This window comes from Oryzias melastigma, linkage group LG11 (genome assembly GCF_002922805.2).
Source record: "Oryzias melastigma strain HK-1 linkage group LG11, ASM292280v2, whole genome shotgun sequence".
Classification (NCBI taxonomy): Eukaryota; Metazoa; Chordata; class Actinopteri; order Beloniformes; family Adrianichthyidae; genus Oryzias; species Oryzias melastigma.
The window spans coordinates 17856436-17877745 of NC_050522.1; the positions used below are offsets into that span (position 1 = coordinate 17856436).

At 40.1% G+C, this 21310-nt stretch overlaps 2 protein-coding genes, 1 long non-coding RNA gene and 3 other non-coding genes across 6 annotated transcripts; 2 read left to right on the top strand and 4 right to left on the bottom strand.

The window, feature by feature from the left end:
* Window positions 1–773: 773 nt before the first annotated feature.
* ctps1a (CTP synthase 1a) lies at window positions 774–7903 on the top strand. Its single transcript, XM_024293849.2, has 18 exons — window positions 774–983; window positions 2041–2223; window positions 2302–2472; window positions 2541–2641; window positions 2769–2885; window positions 2961–3044; window positions 4141–4221; window positions 4297–4448; window positions 4519–4651; window positions 4839–4927; window positions 5008–5102; window positions 5178–5240; window positions 6684–6727; window positions 6799–6895; window positions 6967–7022; window positions 7097–7193; window positions 7494–7638; window positions 7702–7903. The coding sequence occupies exons 2-18, from the start codon at window positions 2046–2048 to the stop codon at window positions 7790–7792; spliced, it is 1794 nt and encodes a 597-aa protein (XP_024149617.1). The 5' UTR covers window positions 774–983; window positions 2041–2045; the 3' UTR covers window positions 7793–7903.
* On the bottom strand, window positions 7904–10311 carry LOC112159653. The gene is made up of 6 exons (XR_002921520.2): window positions 10187–10311; window positions 9064–9111; window positions 8722–8768; window positions 8515–8554; window positions 8246–8307; window positions 7904–8082 (listed from the first exon to the last, which is right to left on the bottom strand). It is a non-coding gene; the product is annotated as an uncharacterized LOC112159653 (long non-coding RNA).
* Window positions 8140–8212, bottom strand: LOC112138593. The gene has a single exon (XR_002917817.1). It is a non-coding gene; the product is annotated as a small nucleolar RNA SNORD99 (small nucleolar RNA).
* On the bottom strand, window positions 8351–8481 carry LOC112138566. The gene has a single exon (XR_002917810.1). It is a non-coding gene; the product is annotated as a small nucleolar RNA SNORA44 (small nucleolar RNA).
* Window positions 8906–9040, bottom strand: LOC112138556. The gene has a single exon (XR_002917807.1). It is a non-coding gene; the product is annotated as a small nucleolar RNA SNORA16B/SNORA16A family (small nucleolar RNA).
* Window positions 10312–10720: 409 nt separating the features above from the next.
* rab42a (RAB42, member RAS oncogene family a) lies at window positions 10721–21300 on the top strand. The gene is made up of 2 exons (XM_024293861.2): window positions 10721–11086; window positions 14823–21300. The coding sequence occupies exons 1-2, from the start codon at window positions 10872–10874 to the stop codon at window positions 15262–15264; spliced, it is 657 nt and encodes a 218-aa protein (XP_024149629.1). The 5' UTR covers window positions 10721–10871; the 3' UTR covers window positions 15265–21300.
* The last annotated feature ends 10 nt before the right edge of the window (window positions 21301–21310 follow it).

The window sequence follows — 21310 nt, forward strand, 5'->3', positions numbered from 1 at the left end:
AGGGTAAAACTAAAAACATGCACACCCTGCAAAAATGAATTTACAAACTGAGAGCTGCTGCAGTTCATAAAATATGGCTTTAAATTAATTTTATGAATTTTCATTGAAATGCTGCATTACCGAATGAGACAAAACAGTTTAGAAGACAAAAGAAAGGAAATAAAAGCAGAAAAGGGCTACAAGTATTATTCTGATTTAGATGGAAAAGAGTACCGGACAACTGACACAATGAAGAATTGTTAAAATAACCAAAAAAAATGCAGAGCAAAACAGAAGAGTAATGCTAACAAGCTAAAAAATAGTAAAAAGGCGAGAAAGGATCCGGTTGCCGAGCAGGTTACTATGGTTCAAAAGGCCTAGACTGGGAGAAAGGAAGCCTATTTTTCTTGTGTTGTAAATGTGGCAAAAATATTTAAAAATGGGCTTTTAACTGTAAATACTAAGCTACTGAAATATTTGTATGATAAAAAGCATTGCTATTTATCGATGTTAAGCTTCTTCACTTAATTTTAAGTTTGAAAAAAAAAATAATAACAGTCAATTAGACAATTTTCAGAGGAAAAAAGCCCTCATTTTACAATTACAAAAGTAAAAACTTGAAAAGGCGATGAAAATTTTAATTTGATAACTTATCATAATAGTATTCAGATACTAAAGTACATCTGCACAAACATTTCACGGTCACGGTTTTTACATAAGGTCGGATATCCTAAAAGGAAACTCATTTTTTTACCTAAATATTTAACCAGACCAATATTCTGAAACGCACCAACTCCGCTTTCCGAGCCAACTTTGAACGCACCGGGGGTTTTCGTCAGAATGAGGGATGCGAAGCGGCTCGTGGGCTGCGCACGTGTAGAGCACATTTAGAGGTTGCTTTAAGAAAACGTCCTCTGGTTCTTGGATCAGTAGTTTATTTTAGAATAGAGGAACTCTGAACCATTTCTCGGCTGTGGCGAAACTCTGGACCGAAGAAGATTCACGTAAGTTGAAATCCGACGCTGTGTTATGAAGAGGGTTAAGCTAGCATTCCAACATCGTCAAGCGTCACGTAAAGATGGTAACTTCCGGTTAGGTAAAAAAATTAAAGTGTAGATTAATTAAAAATTTGGCTAAGTTAGAATGACTGGAAACGGGGCATACTTGATAGTTAATATTTAAAATAACATTAAATAATGTTATGCCGTATTTTTTAGCTAATGACGTTGAAACAATTTATTTTTGTAATCGAAATATTTTATTTTGAATGAAACCGGTGTTGTGGTAAATATGTTAATGGGTTGTAATTTGAGATAAGAGCGCGAGTCTGTTTAGCAGATGTAGAATTAGTCGTTTCTCGGCTCATTTCGTTATTAAACGTCGACAAAGGGCTAAAATTATAGCGCTTCCACTGTGACCACTTTAAATACGCACTTTTTTGACCGAACACCAACCTTTCCACAAACATGCGGTTGGGTTCGTTTAGTGTATTCATCGTGACATTTTAGACGGGTGGTGCATTAGTTTAAGTGTGTTTTAAGGACCTTCCCGCCCGCTTCAGTTGTGCTGTTGATAAAATCGAGCAAATAAAAGACCCGTTTTACTCCACGTTTTTTCTCGGATTCCTTTTCCTCTACTAGTTATTTCTGTAATGTATGAAACGTCCCTAACTTTTAAAGTGTTACATTATTTAATTAGTAAAAAGTATGTTAGTTTATTTCACCATGACAGCTGCAATTGTGTTTTGAATTCACTGTTTTTTCCACATTATTTTATTTTTTTAGAGGGTAAATTTTAAGGTTATTTATAAAAATGAATGATGAGCACAGAAAGAATTAGATTTTTTTATTTTGTATGACAAAATTCTGCTTAGTCATGTTGTGACTGAGGGAAAAACCTGATGGGGGATGTGGCCTTAGTGTTGTTAGACTCATACTGTTTCCATCTTCTCTGGAATCTTACGCATTCCCATCCTCTATCCAAATCTTTCCAGCTTTTATTGGGTCAAATGAAAATTTGAGTCCAGCAGATGTTGAGGTGTTACCGACTCTATCTGTCCAGGACTTATGAGTAAAATGATGAAGTACATCCTGGTGACTGGTGGGGTCATCTCCGGCATCGGTAAAGGCATCATTGCGAGCAGTGTGGGAACCATCCTCAAGTCGTGCGGTTTGCATGTGACGGCCATCAAAATCGACCCGTACATCAACATCGACGCGGGGACTTTTTCCCCCTACGAGCACGGTACGTCAGCGAACCCTCCTTTTGATTAAAACCGCCGTTTGTTCCGGGTGTGACTGTTTCCCGCCGACCCATTTCCAGGTGAGGTGTTTGTGCTCGATGACGGCGGGGAGGTGGACTTGGATTTGGGGAACTATGAGCGCTTCCTCGACATCCGGCTGACCAGAGACAACAACCTGACCACCGGGAAGATTTATCAGTCGGTCATCAACAAAGAGAGGAGGGGAGACTACCTGGGCAAAACCGTTCAAGGTAAAGAACTGATCACCCTTAAATTGTGGGTCAAAATTGGGTTTTAAACGAGCTGTGTTCCTCTGCAGTGGTGCCACACATCACAGATGCCATCCAGGAGTGGGTGGTGAAGCAGGCCAAAGTGCCGGTGGATGATGATCAAGTAGAACCTCAAGTGTGTGTGATCGAGGTGAGTCTTTGAGTCGCATAAACTGAGCTTGAAATGAAGGTTCAGAGTTCGACTAGACACCAGATTTTTGAGGGTGAGCTGACCATGAAGCTGGACACATCTGACCTTGTTGAGTCGTGTCTTGCAGCTGGGGGGCACGGTGGGAGACATCGAGAGCATGCCCTTCATCGAGGCCTTCCGACAGTTCCAGTTCAAAGTGAAAAGAGAGAACTTCTGCAACATCCACGTCAGCCTGATCCCACAGGTGAGCGCGCCAAGTCCAGACACGTGCGCTCTGTGCTGGGAACGTTCTCGTTAACCGTCGTGTGTTTGTGCGCAGCCCAGCGCTACAGGGGAGCAGAAGACCAAACCCACGCAGAACAGCGTCCGGGAGCTGCGAGGCCTGGGCCTGTCTCCTGACCTGGTAGGAGCTTTTACTGCAGCCGGGATCAATAGTTTCCATGTTGATTGAAACTGGAGCAGATACTCAGACTCTGACTAGTCTGAGGTATTTAAAGGAGAATCAGGAAGATAAAAGTGTCAGTTTAGCATCTGAAAGGAAGGAAAACCGAACGGAAATCTTTTCATTTTCACAATAAAAGCATAATTTCCCAAAGACTGAAAAACTGTCTGTTGAATTGAATCTATTGTTAGAGTGTTCCCATCGGCTTTTTGATTAAGATTATCCAAATATTATTTTTTTAAAACTGTCATTTTCTAGGACATAGTTTCTGTAGAGTAGCAGTAGTTCATTAGAAATTCTCCTCAGAGTTGTGGGTGTGATGGTGGCCGTGGAAAACGCCGCCCCCCTTCCCCTCCCTACTGTTGAGATCTTGTAGCTCAGTGTATTTTCTACATCACAAATAAGCTCTAATTTATACAACATTTTTTATCTCCTCCTGATTCACAACAATTTGAGTGTAGAAATACTCAGAAATGAATTTTTAACTTTCTTTTTTATATGTCCTTATGAGAAAAACGCTACAAGAACATGTTTAAAATTCCCTGCTGAAATATTTTTGGTTTCCAAAACTGGTATTTTTGTCTGTAAAAATGTTGCTTTTACAGCCTTCAAAACCCTGAATGTTGCCATGTCTGGAAAACAGTTATAATATCCTCCTTTTTTAAAAAAAACTCCACTAAAATCACTAAAAATCAGAAAAACAACGGTCTTGTTTTCCTCTAAATTATTATCAGACAGCTGTTTTTATCGCGACTCCTTTGGAAACTTGTACTGGATGGATAAGATTTAAGTGCATGTTTGTTCCACTGTTGTTCTTCAGACTGATATTGATGGACAAGCTGTTCTCAAACTAGAAACATCTCTATGATCTCTTTTTCTGAAAGAAAATCTATTGGTTTGTCAGTTAAAGGTTTAAAGTGCGGTTCAGTTACCAGGAGGTTCTCGCTTCATTTTCCATTTGGTGAATAAAGAAGGAAATAATATCATCACAGATTCTTCTGTAGAAGTTTAGTGTTTTTGACTTGACATTCCCTGAAGTGTCCCTTGTCTTCGTCAGATCATGTGCCGCTGTTCTACTGTTCTGGAGACTTCAGTCAAAGAGAAGATCTCCATGTTCTGCCATGTGGAGCCGGAGCAGGTAGGCTGCACACTTTTCCACAGCCAAAGCTTCTAAACTAGATGTATCTAAGATGGTCAATCCTTCCGCCCGCAGGTCATCTGTGTCCACGACGTGTCGTCCATCTACAGAGTGCCCTTACTGCTGGAGGATCAGGGTGTAGTGAGCTTTCTCAGCAGGAGACTCAACATGCCCATCGAGGCCAAACCCAGGAAGATGCTGACCAAGTGGAAGGAGATGTCCGACAGGTGAGGCGCGCGTGGACCGCAGCTAGAAAGGAAAGCGGTTCTGGCCCGTCTGACCGTTCTTGTCCTGAAGGTCGGACCGGCTGCTGGAGCAGTGCTCCATCGCGCTGGTGGGGAAGTACACCAAGTTCTCCGACTCGTACGCCTCGGTCATCAAGGCCCTGGAGCACTCTGCACTGGCCATCAGCCACAAACTGGAGGTGAAGGTATGTGAAGCAATGCTGTTCAACAACATCTGAGGTTGTGTGTTCCTGCACTGTGAGGACGTATGGTGTTGATGGAAAAACATCAACTGGTAACTATGGCAACATCCAACTATAGACAAAACTGTTTGTGTCAGAGTCTGGGTGTGTTGATGGTTGGGATTCTCAGCTGCCGTTTCTTCCTTTTCAGTACATAGACTCGGCGTGTTTGGAGCCCGCCACCCTGCAGGAGGAGCCGGTGAAATACCACGAGGCGTGGCAGAAGCTCTGCAGCGCCGAGTGAGTCCTCCACCACAGCCTCATCTGCTCAGCTGTTACCTGAAGTTCCTCATGCTGATTTTTATTCCCGCCGTGCACAGTGGAATCCTGGTTCCAGGAGGGTTCGGGGTGAGAGGAACGGAAGGAAAGATTCACGCCATCACCTGGGCCAGGAAGCAGAAGAAACCCTTCCTAGGTGAAGCAGAGATCCTGGTCGAGCAGGGCGGGGTCTGCCTGCAGAGTGAATGAACAGGTGGTCCTGTCTTCACAGGTGTGTGTCTGGGGATGCAGCTGGCCGTCTGCGAGTTTGCAAGGAGCGTCCTGGAGTGGACAGGTAACTGAGTCTCAACCAAATCCAGAGAGAGGAGGGAGTGAGGAGTGGAAGCAGATGCTGAGAAGATCGTATTTTAAACAACTGTGTCCCTGTAGATGTATTATCGACAATGATTTCTAGAACCAAAAAATTTCAGTTTACACATTTGTTTAAAAATGCATTAATAATCTGTATATATCTGATACAGTTCAGTACTGTTAAATGTATTAAATCTGAATAATCTAAATAATAGTAAGATTGTTAATAGCATACAGTTTTACATGGATTCTCAAACAGAAGCTCCAACAATTATTCTGCCTCTCTGTTTCAGTTTGGCCACTAGGTGGCGATCGCGCTATAGCATTACACCCAATTACAGAAGAAGAAAGTATGAGCAAAAAAACAGCTTTAGACCACAAATGGTTACTTTATAAATATTTCTTTGTGAGTTTATAAAGCTGATCATTTAGTCAGCAATGTATGTTTAGGTCTACCAAGCGTTAGCATTAGCCATCCTATGGCAAATCCCATTATACGTTAGCAGCAAGCTAGTGGACTTTAGCAATATGCGGTAGATCGATCTCTAATTTTATGGATCAATTATTGATCTAATAAACTTACATCAATTCAGAACAATTTTATCAACCCAAATGTCTGATCACATAAAAACATTCTCAGAATTACAACAGAATATTAGCACCAAAAAATGAAGTAAATACATTTACAAGAATACAGTTGTAAATTTGTCTTGTATTTTTTTTTTAATATCTTTACTTGGAAAACACTATACTTTTTCAAAAACAGTTTGACTTAGCCTTCATCCACATTGTGTGGCAACTAAATCTGTCAGTGTAGTCATTTATGGTGATTACAGAAGGCTTTACATTCTGTTAACATTTTTCTATGTAAACTGCCTATTGTCCTAAATTTAGGATTTTAATCTTGTGAATTCTCACTTTATAATTGACTCCTTTACTCACCATTCTGAGTTTATTCTTGTAAAAGTTTGACTTTTCCATCATAATTTTACGAGCTAATTCTCGTAAAATTATTCTCATTTTACAACTTTAGTCTTGCAAATTTGCAACGTTTTCTTATAATTTTACAAATTCATTCTTGTAAATGTACTTGTTTATTTCTTATGGTGGCTCTAATACTTCATCCTATGATTAGTCCCGCTTTTTAAAATCCTCTCAAGTTGTTATATTTTCACCACTAGATGTCACTGAACATGAATATTTGACAGAACAATGATTGAATTACTGCTGATATTCACTGATTTTCAAACTAAGAACAAACTTTTTGAAACAGTTAAAATAAAAGTGTCGTTGCTTTGGGTGTTTGTGTGAAAAGTATTACACAAAACTGAAGCAGTCACGACAAAAGCTCAGTAAACTTATGATCAGAGTTCCACTGAAGCTGGATGACCTCAAAGCTGTAACTTCATCCCTGTTTCACTTGTAGATGCCAACTCCACAGAGTTCGACCCAGAAACCAGCCATCCTGTGGTATGTTCTGCTCTTCAGACTCCTCCCCCTTTTTGCTGCAGCATGTACAGGACCGTCTGTGATCGTTGCAGGTTATCGATATGCCAGAACACAACCCTGGGCAGATGGGCGGCACCATGAGGCTGGGGAAGAGACGGACCATCTTCAAGAGCGGAAGCAGCGTCCTGCGTGAGTAAAAAATAGACGTGGAGCGTCTCCGGACTGGCGGATGATGAACTTAAATCGGACTTTCATTCCAGGGAAACTTTATGGAGATGCAGAGTATGTAGAGGAGAGGCACCGGCATCGCTTTGAGGTGAGCAGCAGCTCCTGACCTTAATGAAAGTTAAGAATATAGAAGACTGAAGAAAGTTTTTAAACCCTGTGAAGGTAAATCCAGAGCTGAAGAGTCACTTTGAGGAGAAAGGCTTCCGGTTCGTTGGTCAGGACATCGAGGGGGAGAGGATGGAGGTCATAGAGCTGGACGGTAAGAAACTGGTGGTACAGAATGGATGCAGGGAAGAGACTTATTTTTGGCTAAACTGCAGAACTGTAAATGAAAGATCACTTGGAATGATTCTGCAAGAGATCAATGATCTGACGGACTTTAATAAGGGAAAATTACAATGGCTGGGCATTTCTCCTGAACTCAAGTTGGTCAAATCAGTGGCCACATACTAAAAGCGTTGCACTGTTAGACTTTGAGCCACAAGATACTTGGATTGAACTTATTCAGCAGGTGCTCGTGTAGATCATTTGAGGTACAGCTCAAGTTTTTTGGTTTCAGATCACCCGTATTTTGTGGGGGTGCAGTACCACCCAGAGTTCACGTCCCGTCCCATCAAACCATCGCCTCCCTACCTTGGTCTGCTGCTGGCGGCAGCAGGAAAGCTGCAGTCGTATTTGCTCAAAGGATGCCGACTTTCTCCTAGGTGAGTGAAGACATTTTGCGCTGAATCTCTGCAGATTAAGGTTTGACAATCTGTCCTTCACAGGGACACGTATAGCGATCGCAGCGGCAGCAGCACGCCAGACTCTGAGATTTCAGAGTTGAAGTTGCCGTCTATTGGAACGGATTCTGCGTGAAGACGAGTTCCTCTCAGGAGGGAGCAGCTGCTCATGTCCTGTGGCCTTGTGTGATCTTGTATTTTAAGCATGTTTGTAGAATATTTCAATAAATAGGATTCACACAATTTCTGGATTTGGATCATTTATTAAGAACTTGTTTACAGAATTTCATTAAGCAGGGGTCAGTTTCTGGAATGCTAACTCCTCACACCTGCAGGTGTTCAAGATGACTGACCCACTGAACCATCAGGGGTTTTGGGGATGAGGTAGTTTGCACCTCCACCTCACCCTCTGGCTGGAGGCAGGACCTGAAACCAAACTAGATTAGACACAATTTAAAACGAATCATAAGAATGTTTACTAAAGTCTGATCTCAGTCCCATATCCGCAAGCTTCATCCAACAGTCCACATGTGTTAGGAAATCATCATGGATCAGAACCATCAATGCGTGTCATTATCCACAAACACACCTGTAAAGATCCAGCACGAGCATCTGTGCAGCATCCATCTGGACTTCTGGAGCCAACTCCTCCTGGGTTTAGAAGAGACCGTTACAGCCTGCAGCTTCGGTGTGGAAGTGTCGGGCGGCTGAGTGGCTGCAGGCGGCACAAACCAGCCGCCGCAGTCAAAGACCGCCCACTTTTCTAGCATGCACTTGGAGAACCACAAGCCACAAGTGAGCACAGGTCCTTAGGATAGCATGCTACAGTGTTCACCAAGACTGTGAAACTAAAGTTACCTTCAGGCTCCTGTAGCGTCGAGGGGGATCAGTCCATCACCTGAGGAGGACACGCTAGTTAGTAATGAGCTAGCAATAAGTGTGGAGTTCTTACAAAAGAGAACTGTGGCTCAGGTACACAAGGAAGTCTCCATCAACACATGTCAGTGAGGGCAAGTTTGTCATCACAGCCAGAAGTTCAACCTCTGCTGCAGTTCCGGTGCTTACTTATGAGTGGCGCTTTCATCTCTGCCATTTAGTGCTTTATCCAAAACCTGCAAACAAAAAAATATATATATATATCTAAAGGGAACGGACTCGCAACAAAGCAAGACAGGACAAAGTTTGGGGAAAAACAAACTTGTCGTGTTAAAAATGTAATCTGCATGCAAAGCCACCAGTGTTGATTTAGAAATGTCCTTTCCCTTAATGTTGCTGCAGCAGCTACATTCAAGCTGAACAGCGACCGTCGGTGAAAGGTTTCTCTCAGCTTCTATTGACCACTCGATGCTACAAACAAGCACGAACGGCTTCGATGAAGCCTACAGTTCTGACCGGACTGGAACTGACCTGCATAAAAGCTCCACGGCAGAGGCCGGTCGAGGCTAGTGGATGATGCTGAGAAGACAGAGACATTGTCAAACTGATTCCATAGCAAAGTTATAGAAGAGCAGAGAGGCTTCAATGCAAGAACGGAGATCTTGTCCAACAAATTTAGGTCACATCGATGAGCTTGAGGCTCATACAGCACTGCAATGTTTCACAGTACATTTAATAGCTGGCCTTTTTTCCTTTGTATAAAATGCAGGATCCATTAAAGAAAGTTTTTGAAAATTGACTAATTAAATTGATTCTTTCCCAGTAAAAACATCAGCTTCAATTACTCATTGTAAGTTAGCTATTTTTTCTATAACTGGAGCTACAGTGAAACCAAATCTGAAAAGAAATTTTAATTGTATACTATCAATTGTGTCCGTATTTGTGGGTCAAGTTTTAACAGTGACTTTAAAATTTAACTTTAGAATTTAAGTTACTGTCCCTTCATAGTCGTATAAGTTGGGTAACAGGAGAACATTTTAATCCCCTACAGCTAAACAAAACGTCAAGGTTTATTTTAGGTTACAGAATAGTTATCTGAACGATTAAAACATGGCGGCCACGTGGTCGGATCAGAAGCGTTAGCATCTAGCTCCTGCTTTCGGACTACACAAGCGCAATAGCGCCAAGTGAAACTACTACGGGCCAGAATTAAAGGTTCACACCTACAACAGGTGACCCCAGAAAATCCATTTACATGTCAGCAGAACGAGGTTTATATAGTCCAATTTAGTCAAGAACGAGTTCGGCTAGCTTGAAACCAAAGCAGCAGAGCTAATGTGAGCTAGCCAACTTAGCCCATTAAGAGTTAAAGTAGTACCAAACCACAGTAGAGCTTTGAGTTAGTTAACTTAGCTAAATGCGAGTTAAATTGGCTTCAAACCATAAGAGAAATAATGTGAGCTAGCTTATGTAGCTAAACGAGGCTTTAATTACAATCGCAGAGCTCATTCGAGTTAACTCAGCTAGCAAACTTAGCCAAGTACGTATTCAACCGACCAGATAATTAAGGGGAGGAGCTCATTTTGTAACCGTATAAAGGTCACATTATTTAATATAAATAGAAAAAAAATCATTTGCTCGTACTCAAACTTACTGTATATCTGCTTAATATCCATCTCCACCTCCTTTAACCTCGCTTCTAGAGACGGCAGGAGAAGAGAGGAAGTTCATCTACCTCAATCTCTATTTATATGGGCTGGATGCAAAGGTCGAAAGCTGATTGGGTAACAAAACACGCATGCGCCTTTTGTGAGATGGGATATGTAGTTTCCTTAAAAAAATAGACGGGTTTTGATTTGCTTTTATCCCAATTTCTACGGGATGTATAGCCTACAGTAAATCTTTTTCACTTTTTATGCCTTCATAATTCTTACCAGGTGAGAAAAAATGTTTCGTAAGTATGTATTTAAAGATAGAGTTACACATAAAACTGCTAACGTGAATAGACTACTTCAGAACCACGGACAGCAACAGAAGAAACCTGCGGTTTGTATTCAGTTTTAGAGGTACTCCTCTTCTGCATTTTGCCTAAAACAACCGAAATGTCACCAATTTTAATGTGGCTAAATTAAACAAATACTAAAATGTGTTTTTGATCATTTTATTTAAACATAACAGGGAGGCGCGGGGTTTGTGGTCTCGCGCGTGTAGCATAGGTGACCGAGTCACGTGACTGCTGTGGTTCGATCTGCGCTCCGTCTCTTGCCGGGGCTCTGTGTGAACGCGCAGGGCTTTGTTGCACGCACGCACGCCTCGGGTCGCTCGTCCTCAGTCATGCCATGGATGCTCTGTGGCAGTACCAGTTCAGGATCATCCTCCTCGGGGACTCCACGGTGGGGAAGTCGTCGCTGCTGAAGCGCTTCACGGACGGGATTTACAGCGACGTGGCGGACCCCACGGTCGGCGTGGATTTTTATGCGCGCTCGCTCGATATTGAGCCCGGGGTGAAAATCAAGCTGCAGCTCTGGGACACGGCCGGCCAGGAACGGTTCAGGTAATAATAATAATGATAAAAATCGGCTGATGAAAACAGGGCATCGGCGCGCCTTCAGGGAGGATTTGGCGGCATTAGGCGGAGGCCCTGTCTCCTGACTTCACCTGAAACGAGGCCAACTCCCATCCCAGCCGGACGGACGGAAGGCGGTGGTTCTGGGGAGATTAAACGGCGCCATGGCCTCCGCAACACAAAAATATCCAGCCGCATCATTCATTCATATGATGGAGGGGGGCCTCTTAACGTCTAGGCCCCTCTCTGAAGCCATCACCCTGCAGTTACCAGGGCAACCAGAAATGTCATCTTCTTCAAATTCCTTGCTGATATTTTTCCTCTGCTGTTGGTGTTTCCCATCGAAAAACCTTCTTTTGTAGAACTGATGTGTCTTCAGAAGCAGCTGCTCTTAGATCTGATGTCTCTTTGAAGAGGAAACTTCTAAACGGTGTTTTCCTCCATGCTGGAGTCCTCTTTTCCTCCTTAAATGGCTGTGACAGTGTGAAGTGTTTGTGAAGACCTTTGGGAGATTTAAATGCACATTTTTCCTTGCACACATATAAACCCATGCAATAAAAACCTAAATATATCAAATGGTTGCATCAAATCCTAAGAATTAATCAGTAACGGGAAATGCAGTGGAGGACGTAGGTATGTCAGCATCCTCATTGGATTGGATCTCCGCCATGTGTAAGTGCTGTCTGTATAGCATGACCACATTTACTCAAGTCAGCAGACTCGTCTGCCTTGCCCTCACTCTGCAGTACAGAACTGTTGTGCAACAAACACATGCTGGAGTGCAGTCCTTGACCGTGACCTTAAGGTTAAACCTCTGTTTATTAAGCAGTAAAAATGCTGGAAAACTGGTGGTAAATCAACAACACTTACTGTTTACTGCGTGTTTACAGGTCCTCGAAGTGCTTTTACACAGCTCCTCATTTATTCGTTCACACAGTGATGGGGGAGCAGCAATACAGCTCTGTTCAGATCCTTCAGATCTACTGGGACAGCAGTAATCTTATTTAAAAACCCTCTGAAGAACATCAGGAAGTGTGTTATTACAACTTCTAATTTCCACTCGTGGCTTCATTTTGTGAACCATAAAAGTAAGAGGCAAATCAAGTTTATTTAAATCAAGATAATTGCCACTTACCTTCTCTTTCCACCTCAACCACCAGATCCAAGACTTTAGAACCACAAGGATATTTGATTGAACCACCAAACAGGAGGTGACAAATAATCCTGTAAATCACAGTAACTTCATAAACGGCGTACACCTATTTAGCGATTTACTACCTTGTTAGAAGGCCCAAAGCGCCTTACAGTCACAGTCCAGTTCACCCATACACACATTCACTCCACTGCTAAAATCTGGCGGCAACCCATAACCACCAGGAGCATTGTGGGGTTCAGTGTCCAAGGATACTTCAACACTTTGGTGGGGACAATGGGAACCAAACCTGTAATCTTCTGACCAAAGTTCTAAAGAGTTTAGGAGGCAACTTTAAGACATGAAATTTACATCAGGCTTCATAATGGTCTTTGATGTGCAAATTAAAACACTCAGAATGCAATCAGCATCTAAATACTTCAAAATGTATTCTTGAATTGTCTAATAAAAACAAGATTGAACTGGTTCCAGAAGTGGAACCATCGGGTTCTAGCCATTTAGCAAACTTTCCTTTTGTTTTAATCACAAAGGCACAAACTCTGGCGCAAGAGATGAGTGGTGGTCCAAAGCGAAGAACTGTTTGGGTCAAAAGTTTGAGTCAGATAGACCATCTTGTGGGTTCCTTGTATATAATATTGACTTGGGTCTAGCACCTGATCAAAACAAGGGATCAAGTTAGTAAGAGGAGAACTGGTATGTGAAACGAAAGTTTGATTTTATCTTTGGGCTTGATAAGACTGGAATCATGACCGTTGGTTACTTACTTTTGTTACAGTATTTGGTAAAGTCGGGAGTCATGATTCTCAACTTTTAAAAATACTTGTCACGGTTAGGTAAGCAAGAGAAAACCCATTTGTAGGAAAGAACCACAAACATGTTTGTAGTAGAGTCTTATGGATGTAATTAGAAAAGACACATTTGAATTAACCACTAGAGCTCAGCAAAGCCAGGGAACAGAACGAGCCGACACTGAAAGCTTCAACAGAGTTCCTCAAATGCACTGAAACTGATTATTTAAGTGCAGGCAGCTGTGACTACCTAACAGGTTCCAGAGGATAACTGTTAGTCACAGCTAGCCTGCACAGAAGCAAAAGAAAAGACAGAAAAAATAAAACAAGACAAGCAGAACAGGACAAGACTTATCTGACTTCAAATTGATCTGAAACTGAGATTGAATCAATGAGAAAGTTCCTCAAAATCTTAGGTCCGGCTTGATCAATTTGATGCCTTTAGAAGTTTGGGAACTTGGGTTTGTTTAGGACAGGGGAGTCAAACTCAATCGTACAAGGGTTCAAATTCAGGATAAACATTCCTTGAACACTAAAACAAAATGTATATAACTTTAAAAATGTAACTTTTTAACATAATTATGAACTAGATATATAGCATTACCTGCAATAATGCTAGTGTAAATCCTGTTAGGTGAACTTGGCTGCTGAAAATGCTAGCGCTGATAGCTGAAGATACTGGAGCTGAGAGCGGAAAACAGTGAAGATGATAGCCAGCTAAAATATTAGAGAAATACCAAATTAGCCTAAAAACAAACAAACAAAAAACTTAGGTTAGTCAAAACAGCTAGCATGTAGCTGAAAAAATAGTTAAACTCCAAAATGGAACAAAAAAAAAAAAGAATAAAACTCCAAAATGGAACTACAAAAAAAAAAGAAAAAAAGCCTAAATTAGCCAAACAACTAGCATGTAACGGATATATTAGCTAAACTCCAAAACAGCCTAAAAACAGAAAAGCGTAAATTAGCTAAAGCAGCTAGCAGTTAGCTGAAATATTAGTTAAAGTCCAAAATGGAACTAAAAAAAAAAGCACAAAAAAAGCCTAAATTAGCCAAAACAGCTAGCATGTAGCTGAACTATTGTCTAAGCAAAACAGCCTGAAAAACAGAAAAAAGCCCACATTAGCCAAAACAGCTAGCATTTAGCTGAAATATTAGCTAAACTCCAAAATGGACAAAAAACCGAAAAAAGCCTAAATTAGCCAAAACAGCTAGCATGTAGCTGAAACATTAGCTAAACTACAAAATAGCCTAAACAATCTTATGAAATTCCAATAGTCCAAAAAGCTAGCAGAATGACAATTTTTAAAACTTTAAAGCCATAACTTTTTAACATAATTATGAATAATATAAAGGCAGCAATATTATTCTAGAACAAATCAACTTAAACCTTAAATAACTCTCTATAATTCACTCTACATAAAAAATACATTTTGTCAAAATTCTACAAGTAAAAAATAAGCGCAAGATAACATTGGGCCATTAAAAACAATAAAATAAAATGATCTGGAGGGCCGCATAGAATTACCTTGAGGGCCAGAGTTTGACACATGTGGTTTAGGATATCTTTAACTATCCATTGTGCGAATGTCATAGACTACTTGGATTGCATTAGAACATATACTTTGATGATTTCCAGCTTAAGACTCATTTTTAGTCTTGTGAGATGTTCTTCACAACTTAGAACATTCCCCAAGACAGTAATGTCCCAAACCCTAAACCTGGTGCTTTAGGAGTCCATTCTTCAACCTTCTAACATGCCATCCATGTGTCTGCCCACCAGGTCCATCACAACATCATATTACCGCAACTCCGTTGGAGGGCTGCTCGTCTTTGACCTCACCAACCGCAAAACCTTTGACCATGTGAGGGAATGGCACAAGGAGGTGAGCGAGCACATCCTGCCTCACCACATGGTCTACATCCTCATCGGCCACAAAAGCGACCTCCAGAAAGACCGCAAGGTGAGTCGGGATGAGGCGGAGCAGCTTGCGGCTGAGCTGGGAATCCGCTACGTCGAGACTTCGGCCAAGTGCAACAGCAATGTGGAGCGGGCCTTTGAGCTGCTTACCAGAGACATCTACGAGCTTATGAAGATGGGCGAGATCGAGACCCGGGATGGCTGGGATGGGGTAAAGAGCGGTCTTACTGCTAAAGTCCTTTACCCAGGAGAGGATGAAGAGGAACTCGCCACCGCGTCTGCTGAAAAGGGATGCCACTGCTGACTGAGAACTTTTTCGTGCCCACGTTTCAACTCACCCAAATCTCACCATGTTCCTCAATGTCCATGGAAGCCAAACCTCTCAGGCTCAGCCCGCCGTGGCATCACTTCCTCACATTGTGGTTTTTGTGCCCTGTCTGTGTGTGGGTCGCCCTGACAGATTGGATTGTAGAATCCCTGATTGGCATGATGCGTCGTCTGTTGTAGCTAAGCCGTTTTGATTCTACTTGGTCAACTGGATCCGACCAGTTCAGGACTTTCTCTCTAGACACTGAAGGACGATTCCTGCGGTGTGGCACCACATCTCATTCATGCTAACAGTGTATGTGATCTTGTAGTCACAGTGTAAATAATACTAACATCTTTGCGGTTTATGAGGTCACTGGAACTTATTTTATCAGGTGATGTGAACACGCCCTCATCTGGTCTCACCACGTGCTGCTCCTGTTGCTCCGAGCTCTTCACTTTCGCCAAACTTTGTGAAAAATAGATAACTTTGTAAATAGATAAGTTCTATCTTTAAATAGAGAGAAATTGCTGTAAAGAAGTGTTAATATAGTTACTCTATATTACCAAAAGTATTTGCTCACCTGCCTTGACTCACATATGAACTGAAGTGCCATCCCATTCCTAAACCATAGAGTTCATTATGATGTTGGTCCACTATTGCAGCTATTACAGTTTCAACTCTTCCAGGAATACTTTCCACAAGGTTGAATTTTTGACCGTTCTTCCAAAAGTGCATTGGTTATGTCATACACTGATGTTGGTGGAGAAGGCCTGACTCTCAGTCTCCACTCTAATTCATCCCAAAGGTGTTCTATGGGGTTCAGGTCAAGAATCTGAGCAGGTCAGTCCAGTTCATCCACACCAGACTCTGTCCTCCATGTCTTTATGGACCATGCTTTGTGCTCTGGTGCAGTCATGTAGCAGGAAGGTTCCGCTCCAAACTGTTCCCACAAGAGCATGGAATTGTCCAAAATGTTTTGTTATCCCGAAGCATTCAAAGTTCCTTTCACTGGAACTAAGAGGCAAACAAGCCCAATTCTTGAAAAACAACTTCACAACATAATTCTGCGTCCACCAAATTTCACACTTGACACAATGTAGTCCGTAATTTACCATACTCCTGGGAACCTCCAAACCCAGACTGGTCCATCAGAGTTCCAGATAGAAAATCGTGATTCATCACGATCCAGAGAAGGCTTCTCCACTGCTCTAGAGTCCAGTGGTGGCGTTCTTTACACCACTGCATTAACGTGATGTGTGGCTTGGATGCAGCTGCTCAGCCATGGAAACCCATTCCTTGAAGCTCTCTGTGTACTGGACTTGGGCTAATCTGAAGGTCACATGACGTTTGGAGCTCTGTAGCAATAGCAGAAAGTCGGCGAAAGACCTAATTATTTTGACCTGATTCTGATCAGTCGGATGGGTGAGCCAATACTTTTGGTAATACAGTGTAGATGGATCTTTGTATGCAGGTTTGGTGACTCTATTTAGGTTTTTGTAAATAATACCACAGAGGTTCATCCCTCACTAGATCTTTATTTTACACAAGATGAAGGCAGACGGTCGCCTGGAGCTGTTGGTAAGCTTCATATGACACCAGAAAAGACTGAGGTTTGGAATTCTGGGAATCTGGATCATAATCAAGCATTATTTTTCAAATATAAGACATAATTAAAATAATAATACCAGAGAAATTCAGCTGTCCAGCACTTTATAACCTGCAGCATTAAATCACAGGGTTTCAATCTTTTTTTTTACATGCAAAATACTGCAGATATAATCCGAATACAAAAATCACTACAAGAACTTGAGTTAATTTGAAAGATTTTGACAATTCCTACTGTTTTTAGGGACCTTTGACCAAAAAGATTGAAGTGTTTGTGTTTTTCAGCATTCTTCTCACTTCATCCAGTTTCACAATTTTTCATTATAAATAAAGGAAATCCTCTTCAACTTTCACAGGATTCTGCTTGAGCTACAGGCTAAAAACTGTATAAATTTGCAGAAAACATTGTAAACAAGGACCCAGATAAGCGACCATCTCAATACTCACTGACTAACTAGCACCCATGTGGTCTCGAGACCTTCTCAGAGAACATTCATGTTTTTTAAAGACTGAGGTAGGAGATGGGAAGCTAGAAGCAGGACAGTTTTGGTCCCCCTGATGTTAAAAAGCTGCTTCTAATAAACCATTTGTGTACGGAAAGATGCCAAAACTCAAAATACATAATCTCAACACCTTTCTATGGAACCCTGGAGATGACATAAAAATTAATAAGTTGTTCCCTCAAATTACCATTTTATGCACACAAAATACAAATTTATATGCACAACATACTAACTTGTACACACGGTGCTAACCTATGTGCACAAAATGCTAACTTGTGTGTACAAAATACTAACTTGTAGGCACAAAATTCTTATTTGTGCACACAAAATATTAACTGATGCGTACAAAATACTAATTTGTATACACCCAATACAAGCTTGTGAATGCTAACTTGTAAACACTCAATGCTAACGTGTGTGCGGAGAATGCTAACTTGTGGCCACAAATCACTAAAATGTGTGCACAAATAACTAACTTGTACACAAACAATGCTAGCTTGTGCGCGCAAAATGCTAATTTGTACAAACACAATGCTAATGTGTGCGCACAAAATTCTTATTTGTGTACACAAAATCCTGAATTGTACTCACACAATACCAATGTGTGCGCAGAAAATGATAACTGGCATGCACAAAATAGTAACTTGTATACACACAATGCTAGCTTGTGCACACATAAAGTTAACTTGTACATACACATACTAACGTGTTTGCACAAAATACTAACTTGTGTGCACAAAATGCTGAATTGTGTACACAAAATTCTTACTTGTACTAACAAATTATTAATGTGTGCGCACAAAATGCTAACTTGTACACACACAATACTAACATGTCTGCACAAATTGTTAATTTGTGTGCACAAAATAGTAACTTGTGCCCACAAAATGCTAACGTGTGCACACAAAATGCTAACGCGTGCACACAAAATGCTAACTTGCACACACAATGCTAACTTGTGTGTACAAAATACTAACTTATGCACACAAAAAATAGTACTGCTTTGTGCACACATAATACTCATTTTCTAACAAGGGAACATTTTTTTATGTTATGTTCAGGATTTTGTACTTTTTTAAATTATGAAATTCCGATGTGTGTCATCATATCCAAACTTAACTCCACCCAAAGTCTCCAAATCTTTCAAACCTGCAGCACAGAAGGCAACCTATCAGAACGCCATGGGGAGGAGAATGAAGCTGTGATGAGGGGCTAGCTTTAATACAAGCAGGAAATTGTGTCAACTTTTCAAAGGTTTTCTGATTCTGGTGGACTTAACAGCAGATTGAAATGCTTCACCTCCTCCAGAACTTTCTCAACAGGGTCCAATTTTTAAGAAAAAAGGAAGTTAAGAGGAAATGTCAAATGATTCACAATAATGTGCTTCTTATGTTCAGACGGCTCACCATTCTTTAACTTCTTTGATTTAAAGTTGATCAACAATATAAATTGATAAAAGTATCTTTGTTCAAAAATCTGTTTGTGAATTGAATACCATTTACTGTACATAAAAACAAACAAAAAATAGCGAAAACGGAATTATTCTAATATTCTTAATGAACTTCTGAGGAGACGGGTCAAAGTCTAAAGCATATTCTCTTAGACATCACATAAATCCACAAATATGACGGAAAAAAGTAAAACTAAAGTTTTTAATTGAAAAAAATATATTTGACAGGAAAATGAATGAGGCAAACCTCCAAAACACGTATGCTAATCAAACATGGATTTACTGTATGAGCTAGCATAACCCTTGAGCTGCGTGAGAACATTTTAAAAACATATTTTTTTAAATAATAAATATTATTTAAGGTAATAAGAAATGGAATTAATATGTTCTCTTTTTTTTTGTTTCAGTTGGGCCATTAAACGGATAATGAGCTGGCAACTTTTAGGAAAACTCACTGAGTAGCAGATGTTAGCATGCTACTCACTGCGAGTAGCAGTGCATGATGGGGAATGAAGTCCTGTGGCACTGCACATCACTTCTAAAATCTTATCAAGATGTTTTAGTTTTCATGAAACACAAAAGATAATTTATTGTGTGTAGAAATCTAAAACTTTTAATATTTTATGGTGTTTTCATGAGATATGAAAACTAGACTCTGACTTGAATAAATCTGATTTTTATTGGTGAGTGAATTTCTCTTCTTTTAAACTCTGTTTTTCTGTACAGTAAATTACATTTAAAACATGTTTAGATCCAGATTTCCTAAACAGAAGCTTAATGTTACTCTTGGGTCTTGACAATGTTTTTGTTCCTTCTGATTGAATGATTTCTCTGCAAACTCACTCCTGTTCTTTTTGCAGATCAAAAATCCTGGACTTCAGTCTGGTTATTTATTTATTTATTTTCTTTTGTATAGTTCATCCAGTGGAAAAAATGTCTTTATGCAACAAGAAGGAATGTATTCTGACTCATTTGCAGCATCCCTTTATTTTTACACTTCTCTTTAAATTTAAACGGTTTTAACTCACGTTTTATGCGTGATCATCTTCCAGGGCTTCGTGTCCATAGAATCGGCTGCTCCGCTGGAAAATCTGGCTTTCTTTCCATTTGATTGATTTAACTTTTTCTGTGTGCCTGCTCCCCTTTTCACTTGCATCTCTCATTCAGACAGATTATGTTTTATTGCAGACCAGAGAACTCTGTTCTTCTGTAAACCAAATGTTTAAGCCGCATTTAATGTTGTTTGAAGTAAAACTTCATGTAGAAAAATGTGCTGTTTTCTCTCAGTCTTTAAGAATAAACTTGAATTCTGCAGAGCATGGACGCCTCTACCACAAACAATACAAACGTTTCATTATTAATTTGTGTTTTCTTTTTATTTTTCTGTTATAAAATGCCGTTTAGGAGTGAATTATGACAATGTTGCATGTAAACATTCAGGGACGACAGCTGTAAGAAGACAGGAGGGTATGGTAAAGTGTGTTTTGCTCTGATTACTTTAACTCTCTGGATTTAAAGAAAAAAAACACATGCTTCTATTTTGAACCATTTTTGCAAGTGTTTTAGTCTATTTGTTTGTAAGTTTGTTCAGAACAGAGAAGTGTAGCTATCAATGACATTCCACTGCATTTTTCAAATAAATGTTTTTGTTTTATATATAACACCAATTCAGTATTTGTCTTTTGTTTAGTGTAGTTTATTGAATGGATGGAAATAAGTATATTTGCAATTAAACAGCCCATGCCCTGAACGTGCACCATCTCGTTTCAGATCAGGGTTTTGTCTTTATTTTTTAATGTGCTTGTCCCAAGACCGGAAAATGCAGAAGGTTGGGACAGGAAGAGCATTCACTGTAAAGCTAAATCATAGACTGTAAAAATAATTATTATAGTTATTTTATATACAGTCTATGAGCTAAATGCAGATCTCATAATTCATAACAATGCAGAGAAAAGATGATGTTTGGCGCCACCTGCTGTCAGACTTATCAATAATTCTTGCCCAAAATATATTTTAGCATTTACAACAAACGTGAGTGAAACAAATTTAAACATTGTGCTCGAAGGCATCATTAATAAAGGTTGTGCAGCCCATTTTTTTTTGTATATGTTTAATGTGTTTTGTAATTTACCGAGGCATTACATTGATGAAAAATATATAAAAAAAAATATTGTCGAATTTATTAATTCTTTTTAACATATTGATATGTAAGAAAACCTTGAAAACTGCTGGGAGAAGCCACTTTTATTTTTGAATTTTTTTCTCATACGTCTAATACAGACAAAAAACAGAGATTTTTCTTTTTCTTGTTTTATCTACATCCCATAATTGTTGTGGATATTAAAAAAAATAAAAACAAAAGAAATTAAGTAAGTCAAATAATACTAGTGACAAAAAATAGATTTTTTCAATCATATTTTAGCTAATATTCTGCTTAAAAGATAGGTGTTGTTTGATATTCTGACGATTTTTGTCACTTTTT